This window comes from Microplitis mediator, chromosome 8 (assembly GCF_029852145.1).
Source record: "Microplitis mediator isolate UGA2020A chromosome 8, iyMicMedi2.1, whole genome shotgun sequence".
NCBI classification, from domain to species: domain Eukaryota; kingdom Metazoa; phylum Arthropoda; class Insecta; order Hymenoptera; family Braconidae; genus Microplitis; species Microplitis mediator.
This window is the reverse complement of record NC_079976.1, coordinates 21,182,714-21,192,406: the sequence shown is the minus strand read 5'-3', so window position 1 is coordinate 21,192,406 and position 9,693 is coordinate 21,182,714. Positions and strand designations below refer to the sequence as shown.

General features: G+C 27.8%; 1 protein-coding gene across 1 annotated transcript; it reads left to right on the top strand.

Annotated features, from left to right (window-relative positions):
• Nucleotides 1-429: 429 nt before the first annotated feature.
• LOC130673449 (probable WRKY transcription factor protein 1) lies at nt 430-8,390 on the top strand. The gene is made up of 4 exons (XM_057478465.1): nt 430-770; nt 873-992; nt 6,220-6,324; nt 6,408-8,390. The coding sequence occupies exons 1-4, from the start codon at nt 615-617 to the stop codon at nt 8,334-8,336; spliced, it is 2,310 nt and encodes a 769-aa protein (XP_057334448.1). The 5' UTR covers nt 430-614; the 3' UTR covers nt 8,337-8,390.
• The last annotated feature ends 1,303 nt before the right edge of the window (nt 8,391-9,693 follow it).

Here is a 9,693-nt window from a genome sequence, read left to right as displayed (position 1 = left end):
ACGTTCCAAGACCACTCAAACTGTATTTATATTTCTCTGAATACAAAATAAAGATTTATTTATCTATTTATTTAAAGTTTCTTATAATAAAAATACATAATTTAATAAGTATGTGCCACGACGATTTATTATTTAAATTATTGACCAAATATTGATAAGACGCAATAAGTGTTGTAAGATCTCAATATATAATTTCAAATGAAATTTAAATGCGCGCCTATTTATGGATCTCAAGTTCACTAATTAATTAACAGGTGGAGGCACCTGAGGCCACTGAGGACATAACAGGCAATTAGAAATTGTTAATTACATAAGTTGACGACAATTTGCTGTCAAAGTTGCTATTGATGGGTTAGAGGATCGAGAACATTCAAAGTGCTGCCATCTGTACTCAATAATTACTTCTAAAAATGTTTTACGATCGCTTACCTTTCGACTATTACCACAAGTGAGTAAAAATATAAAATGCTGGAAGATTGCAGAGACATGTCAAGACATAGTAAAGCTTGAAGTGAAGTGTCAGCCAAGACAAAAACTATGTATTGCTAGACATAAACAACAGGAAGTTTGTTAAATAAATAAAACTGATAAATAATAACCAAAAAAAAGTAAAAATGTCAGATTGTGTTAAATCTGGATGTAATAATTCAACACAAAAAAAACGTTCAATAAAAACATTGTCCAATGTTGATGAATGCCCAGAGAAACGGTTCAGAAATATTGCCCGTACTGATAGATCACCAGGCGAACATACGTATTGTTTATATGAGGTATCACATGTTTATTACAATCGTAAATAAATAAATATGCTAAGTATTAATTTAAGTATGACAATAATAATTTAATTTTTATAAATTCATTTTTTATTGTAGGAACATTATAAACCTGATACGATTGCAAAACCTCCTGATGGTAAACGATTTGTTAAGTCATTTGCTGTACCTACAGCATTTCCACAACAAAAGATTTTTAAAATAGCCAACAGTGACAAGGTATAAAATTCAATTGTAATTTGGTTAATTATTAGTTTTGTTTATTTATTTATTTGCAATCATGGAGCTGCTGTGCTTTGTGATCAGAAATTCAAATACCCTGTGACAAAAATCCATGTGGGATTGCACGGGAACCCATCGGAATCCATATAGATCAGTATGGATTTATGTAACAATCGAATGATCCTGAAGTTAACAGACATTTAAAAATTTTTGAATTTTCGTTTTTCAATAAATCAATTGCAAAAAAATAATATAAAAATATGCACATGTAGAAAATTTAAAAAACTACAGGTGCAATTTTTTCAAATATTTTTTTTTTAATGTTTTATCGTCTAAAAAAAAATCAAAAAATTATTAGACGTCTGCTAACTTCAGTATCATACAATCGACAGGTATACGACTCAACCATAAGCGATCCTTACAAAAATAAAACTCTACCCAATTGAAGTCAGCCGCATCATATTTACCTAGAAAATTCTCTCTTCAATAAAATATCTATACAGAAAAAAATGATTTCTTGGCGCAAAAAATTTTTTCTTGTTCTAAGAAAATTTTTACTTGACCCAAGAAATTTTTTGTATCATAAAGTGAAAACAAAACTTTTCTTGGGGTAAGAAAAAATTTTCTCGGATCAAGAAAAAAATCTTTTAGGCGAGAAAAAAATTCTTGAGCCAAAAAAAATTTTTGTCTTCAATTTATAATTCAAAATATTTTTTGCGCCAAGAAATTATTTTTTTCTGTGTACCATCTCAAAATCTCTACCAGAAAAAAACACTACCAAGTTGCATTTATGAATGTACTCTTTCCAGGGTGGCCACGAACCGGAAAAACCGGGAATATCGGGAATTATCAGGGAATTTAATGCAACCGGGAAATTTCAGGGAATTTCGAAAAGTATCCGTAAATTAAATTGTAACAGTTCAAAATTTAAAAAATTTTAAATTGTACACTAGTTACAAAAATTAGGGGATATAAAAAAAATTACAAATTTTAAAGTGATTTTCAACAGGATGTAACTCGAAGGAAAATTGTCATACGACAAAAACAAAAAAGGAAAATTGCAGCTTCAAGTGTCCAGTTTTCTGATCTGGTCTTTAATTTTTTTTATTATGTGCAGTTCTAGAGTAATCTTAAGATAACCATCGAAAAAGAAGTTTACCAAATTTTTGTTCGTCTTAAAAAAGGTCTTCGAGCTTCAATAAACTTTTTTCGATAATTATCATTGATTTTTGATTGCTCCAGAAGTGTACATAATAAAAAAATTTAAAGACCCAGATCAGAAAACTAGACACTTTAAGCTACAGTTTGACTTTTTGTTTTTATTGTACGACCATTTTCCTTCGAGTTACAAACTGTTTAAAATTACTAAAAAATTTGAAATTTTTTTAATATCCCTTAATTTTTGTAACCAGTGTATTTTTAATTTATTTAAATCATAAAACTTTTCATTAAATGTTTTAACATCGAATAATCAAAAGTAGGCAATATTTATTTATTTTATTGCCATTTTTATGGTTTCTCGCATGATTTAATTATCAAATTTAATTATTAAAAACTTTGAATATCTAAATGATACGAATTAAATTTCTAAATCAGGGAAAAATGTGAAAAACTTTACTGGAAAACCGGGAAATATCAGGGAATTTTGAAATCATTTATTTGTGGCCACCCTGCTTCAGTTTGAAATCCCTATCATCAACTTTAGAATGTATATTTTACAGACGACAAATTTATTTTTAATTAATTGGGAATTATTCGGGAAGATTTAGGAATATGACTCTATTATTTAGGACTAATTAATTAATGAGTAATTATCATTTGGGATTTTAAAACTAAAACAATTCATAACTTTCTTCCCAAATAGTTTACTATTAGCTAACAAAAAAGTCGTGTTAATTATATTTTCTAACATGCGCACTAAACGCTCAAACAATATTAAATAATTACCCATTAATTAATTAGTACTAAATAATAAAATTATATTCCTAAATCTTCACAAATGATTCTCAATTAATTAAAAATAAATTTAATGTCTATAAAATATATATTCTAAAGTTGATGGTAGGGATTTCAAACGGTAAAGTTTATTCATAAATGCAACTTGGTAGTGTTTTTTTTTGGTAGTGATTAAATCATTTATTTATTTATTTATTAATATTAAACGCCAATCGGCTATATACAACTAGTTACAAATATATAGTAATAATTATGAGGAAAACTATGATTTAAGAGACAAAACAAATACAATTATAAATTCAATTTTGACTTTTTGACTGAGGAAAGAAAAAACTTGGTTAATTATTCAAGAGATTTTTAATATTTGAGTTAAAAACTGATAGAGATCCACCAAAAAAATCGATGTCTGAATTGAACTCGTTGACTTGGTTAGCTATTCTATTGTACGGTCCATTAATTACGTAGTTTTTGTTAGATCTTAGCGTATTAATTATTCGATTGCTCCTGAGACATGGTTTATTACAGACTATACCAAATCATGGTAGACTTTTTCATTGGTAGAGATTTTGAGATGGTAGATATTTTATTGGAGCGGGAATTTTCTAGATAGGTATGATGCGGTTGACTTCAATTGGGTTGAGTTTTATTTTTGGTAGGATCACTTATGGCTGAGTCGTATACCTGCCGTAACAATCCATAGGAATTAATATAGGAGTGCATGCATTTATATAGAAATCCATGGGTATTTAGATTCCAATATGGGAAGTCCACATAGGAAATTGTGGGCACCTGAATTCCCATGTAGGAACTTAACATAGGAAATTGGGTATCTGGGTTCCCATGTAGGAAACCCACATACAATTCTATTAGCAGGATATTTTTAACAAAATCATTCATTAATTGATGCTCTTTATATCAGTATTTGTAATAAGTTATTGATTAACTCAAGAAGTATAACATTTTTATAGAAACGAGCAACCTGCAGTCACTACGTGACTGCCCAAATATCACTAGTAAATTTATAAAATACGCAGAAAAAAAAGATTTCTTGCCGCAACAAAATTTTAATTTGCACCAAGAAATTTTATACATTATGAATTAAATACAAAAATTGTCTTGGGGTGAGAAAAGATTTTTTTGGTCAAAAAATGATTCCTTGTACCAAGTAATTTTTTCTAGTTTTAAATAAATTTTTGTTTTTAATTCACAATGCAAAAAATTTATTGGGGTAAGTAAAAATTTTCTTTAGGCGAGTAAAGATTTTTTGGGTCAACGAATCCTTTTTTTTTCTATGCACACTTTTTTGGCATTGAGAAGCTTCCTAAAACCAAAAGGGAGTATAAAAATCTGTCACTTTGGAATAAGTAACGCGATATAAATAATATAACTATATATTTAGTGATATTCAGTCATATTTAGTGACAGAATAATTAAAGTATTAATTTATTTAAAGAAAATACATACGGTCGTCTTTTTTCTTGCATAATTTAAATGTAATTCGAATGATATAGATAAATATATTTATTTCAATACTTGGTAATTACAAAGAGTTTAAAGTATGAAAAGGCACAAATTCAAGTCAAGACCTATCTAATGATACCAATTTCTATAATATTAACTAATTTTATCATATAGATATGGCGGGAACAAAATTTTCCTTATTCTCTTAATAATATAGATTACGAATAATTTTAATGAAACCCTAATATTCGTATATAACTCCATATGCTCTTATATTAATTCCTATGAATTCTTACATAAATCCATACTTTCCTATATAGATTTCTATGGGTTCCATGCAATCCCACATGGATTTTTTCGATAGGGGTATTACCCTGCTTATAAATCCGATAGATTCTTATAGCTGTATGTATTAGAGTGTCTCAAAAAAATCGACTTTTTTTTTTCTTGAAGAACATTGAAAAATCGACAGAGTATCTCTAGACAAAGACCCTGTTAAAATATGAGACCTTGATATTAATATTTAAAGGTGGCGATTCACGATTTTCTATTTTCCATTTAAATAACATGGGAAAAAAAAAATTTTAATTTTGGAATTTTATACCTCGGCGATGGCTTATTGAACAGATAAGTTCAGGATATATTTTTGTAGGGAATTGAACGCTCTACAAAAAAAGTCTCTTATCATTTTTTGATAAATCCATCTGTTCAATAGTTATTGGAGCTCGAAGTCAAGTTAGAGTAAATTTCGAGATCTTTTTACTTTTCCGGCGAAACTATCGGACTTATCATAAAATGTCGTGAGATCTTTTTTGTAGACAATTTTATTTCCTACAAATTATCATTGATAAATTTTTTTCAAATTCTGCATTTTTTTCTAGTTGTTTCCATTTTAATGCCAAGCTCTTAAAATCGATCAGAACACTACTTTTTTAGAAGCTTGGCATTAAAATGGAAACAACTAGAAAACAATGCAGAATTTGAAAAAAATTTATCAATGATAATTTGTAGGGAATAAAATTGTCTACAAAAAAGATCTCATGACATTTTATGATAAGTCCGATAGTTTCGCCGGAAAAGTAAAAAGATCTCGAAATTTACTCTAACTTGACTTCGAGCTCCAATAACTATTGAACAGATGGATTTATCAAAAAATGATAAGAGACTTTTTTTGTAGAGCGTTCAATTCCCTACAAAAATATATCCTGAACTTATCTGTTCAATAAGCCATCGCCGAGGTATAAAATTCCAAAATTAAAATTTTTTTTTTTCCATGTTATTTAAATGGAAAATAGAAAATCGTGAATCCCGCCACCTTTAAATATTAATATCAAGGTCTCATATTTTAACAGGGTCTTTGTCTAGAGATACTCTGTCGATTTTTCAAAGTTCTTCAAGAAAAAAAAAAAAGTCGATTTTTTTGAGACACTCTAGTATGTATAAGGCCCTAACTTAACTATAGTACTTCTCATAGAACTCATTCGTTCTTATAAAATCTCTAAGGGAATTTATGAGAATCTATCGGATTTTATAAGATTTTCTAAACAGCCCTGGTGGAAATTTTTTCTGAAAACTTTTCTCTGAAAAACTCTGAAAGAGTCTTTAGAACTTTGAAAAAGACTTTAGAATTTTAGAACTGAGTTTTTCAGAGAAAATTCCGAAAAATTTCCACCAGGGAGGGTAGATTTTTAGTATCTGATTTTAATGATTGAAGCAATAATTTTAATTTTGTTAAAAATACATAAATAATTCCTACAAATTAAAGTAAATCAAATAAATATATTTTATTCACAATTTTACAATGCAGGTGAATTCTTCAAATTTGAGGAAAAATTCAAACCAAGCTCAGAACCTCAAACCAAAAAATAATGAAATATCATTATCTGATAATGATACATCAGAGTTTGAAGTGGTACGTATTAGATAAATACAATAAGTTTGTGCACCGAATTTTAAAGATATAATTAATTTTTTTTTTTTTTTTTTTGCTGATAGATTGAAGAAATAGAATTTGACGTAATAGACGATCAAGAAAAAATAATAAGTGAAACCCGCGATAATTTGACTGCAATTCGAGAAAATTTTCTTCCAAAGAAAGAAGATATAGTTGATGAAAAAAAAGCATTATCACAAAATCAAAAAAAATTATTGAAAAGTCAGAAAAAGTTTCGTATGAATCAGAAAAATTCGATTGATAACACAGAAAAATTACATGATATTAAAGAAATTTCAACTGGAAATGATGCCGCCACACTTGAAAATAAAAAAAATATAATTAAATGGCAAAAAAACTCTTCGAAAGATTTACAAAATTTACTTTATCACAAAGAAAAATCATCTGAAAATCATGTACTTTTACTCGTTAAACACGAAAATCCACCGGCAGCTTATAAAAATTTAATTGAAAATCGAAATAAGTTATGCGAGAATCAGAAAAATGATCAGAATAAAGAAACAGTGAATAATAATAAAGTACTTTTAATTCACAATCAAGGAAAGTTGAGTGTAAATCAAGAAAATTTAATGCAACACAATATAAAGTTACACCAAAGTAATGAAAGTACTGATCAGAATACTAAAAAATCTCACATAAAGCGAGTCAATTTAATTCACAACTCAAAAGAAAAATTGTGTCTTAAACAAGAAAATGTAACTCAGAATAATGTCAAAGTACAACAAATTCAAGAAAAGTTATGTGAAAAACAGACAAATTTCACTCAAAACAAAGAAAAATTTAACAAAATTCAAGTAAAATCAACAAAATGTGAAAAAGAAGTACATCAAGAACAATTACATTCAACATCAAATGTACAAAAATTACCCCAAGTTTTTGAAGGTTTGAGTTCTAACCTTACGAACAAAGTATTTTTGATTGTCAAACAAGAAAAATCAGAGCAAAATCGAGAGACCGTACTGCAAAATCAAGATAAGTCGGGCCAAACTCAAGAAAACTCAAATTTGAATAACGAAAAGTCTCTTAAAAGTCAAGTAATTTTAATTCAAAATCAAAACAATACACAAAAAACCCAAGAAAACTTGAATCAAAATGAAAAAAATTTAGTTAAAAATCAAGTATTTTTAATTCTAAAACCAGAACCAGTATCGCAAAAAGAAGAAAGTGTTACTGTAAAACAAGAAGAGGCGGTAGAAATTCAAGACGATGCAATTAAAACTCAAGAAAAACAAAATTCAAGTCAAGAAACTTTTGGTCCAATAAAAAGAAAGTTACGTTCAAGTCAAAACAAAGATACTCCGGATCAAAAAAAGTTATGTACCGATAAAAATAATGAAAAATTAAATGAAAATCGCATAAAGTTAAGCCAATATTTAAAACATTTAAATAAAACCAATGGAAATACAACTGAAGCGGAAGATAACATAAATAATAATTCAAAAACTGATAAAAATGATAAAAATATATCAAAGAATATAAAAGACAGTGAAAATAATTTGAACGAAACAAAAGTTGAGATTGACGATGATCCATTCAGTACCAACGATCCAGAACAGTTTTCAACGAATTTTAAGCCAGCATCGATGTCAGTGCCTACAAGTAGTGGTAATGATAAAGACAAAGTAAATTATATGAGCAAATTAATTGAAAAACAACAGCAACTCCTTCGAGTGTACAGAAACAAGCTTGGTTTTGCGAGATATAAAATAAAAGATCTTGAAGCTAAATTTGATTCATGGAGAACAATGATGGAGACTATCTTTAATGAAGATCAAATAAATTATTTAGAAGCATTGCAATCACAAAAAAAACGTTGTAGATGCTGGTCAGTTGCTACAATTAAAGATGCTTTGGAAATAAAATCGATTATTGGAACAAGTGGTTACGAAGAGCTCCTGAGACGGAAATATCCTTTTCCAGCTTTAAGAACACTGAGAGAAAAAACGCAAAAAACAAAACTTGATGAATGAAAATTTATTATTAATGTTACAATAATATTTAATAAAGTTATTTTTTATTATCGTCACTAATTACTATAAATTTATAATTTATTCTATAGATTTTTTAATAGTTTTTTATTCTTCACGAGCAGCAATTAAATTATTTGACATTGATATTAAAAGTGTCAAATATATTTCTCAAAATATTGTGAGTATAAATGATGTGCTCCCGTTGAAAAAAGATTTCATATAGTTATATACAATTATATATAATTTGATTTAAAAAATGATACGATCCAATTATATAGAATTTTAATGCATGTTGACTGGAAAATACTTTTGAAATTTTCTTCGTGACGAGTATCGAACCCTTGTCCGTTGTGTTGTGAAGCCCGTATGCTATGTACTAGGCTGATCCGTTTTTAGCAACTGGTGAATCTTGACGTTTATATAAAACATCATTGATGATTCTCGAGATGTTTGTATTTCTTATGTTATAAAAGTATTGATTCAAAAGGACGTAATTAAAATTAGTTTTTTTAAATTTATATATATCTCGAAAGAAGTCAAAAACATAATTTATATATAATTATGTGGAATCACCCAAAAAAAGCCATTGACAAAATTATGTGTTCATGGTATAGATAACTAATTACGATCAAAGACTACCCTAGTGGATCCAAATTACAGTAAAATACTATATTTTCAGGCAAAAACACGGAACTTAACGGCAGAAGTATGGTATTTTTACCGCAAATGGTCAGTAAGAGAATGGTCATTTACCGTAAAATTGCGACAAGCCTGTGGTATTTTACCGTATCGTAAAGTGTTGCACTGTAAAAATTGTAAAAATAAAAAAAGCATACGGTGTTTACGGCAAGAATATCGCAAATTACGATAGATTGCCGTAATTCGCCGTAAATTGCGGTGAATTTTCCGTAGAAATAACGTATTTTACCGTAATTCGGATCTCTTCCAGGGTACATTTGATTATATAAAATTATTTATTTTTCTCCATACTAATATTAAGAAATATATATCCATTGAATTACGTGAAATTTTATAAATATGTGATTTCCCGATATTATGTCAAATTACGGACCAATTTTTTTTATTCCTGAGTAATTATATATAATCCTAGATAATTTTCGAGAATTATATGAAGTTCTACATAACTATGTAGAATTATATACAACTGTATAAAATTATATGAAATTATACATAATTATATAACATCTCTTTTACTCGGTTATGACTTCAAAAGAGACTTTTATAAAATTATATACAATTATACAGAATTCTATATGATTTCATGCATAATTTTATACAATTTGATATAATTATATACAATTAAATATAATTGTATAAAAATATCTTTGAAATTTGT

What these genes read in the sequence shown, in the direction of transcription:
- LOC130673449 (XM_057478465.1), top strand. Translation starts at nt 615, where the DNA reads ATGTCAGATTGTGTTAAATCTGGATGTAATAATTCAACACAAAAAAAA. An exon ending in AAATAGCCAACAGTGACAAG is followed by an intron (nt 993 to 6,219) that starts GTATAAAATTCA and finishes TTTACAATGCAG; the next exon opens with GTGAATTCTTCAAATTTGAG. An exon ending in ATACATCAGAGTTTGAAGTG is followed by an intron (nt 6,325 to 6,407) that starts GTACGTATTAGA and finishes TTTTGCTGATAG; the next exon opens with ATTGAAGAAATAGAATTTGA.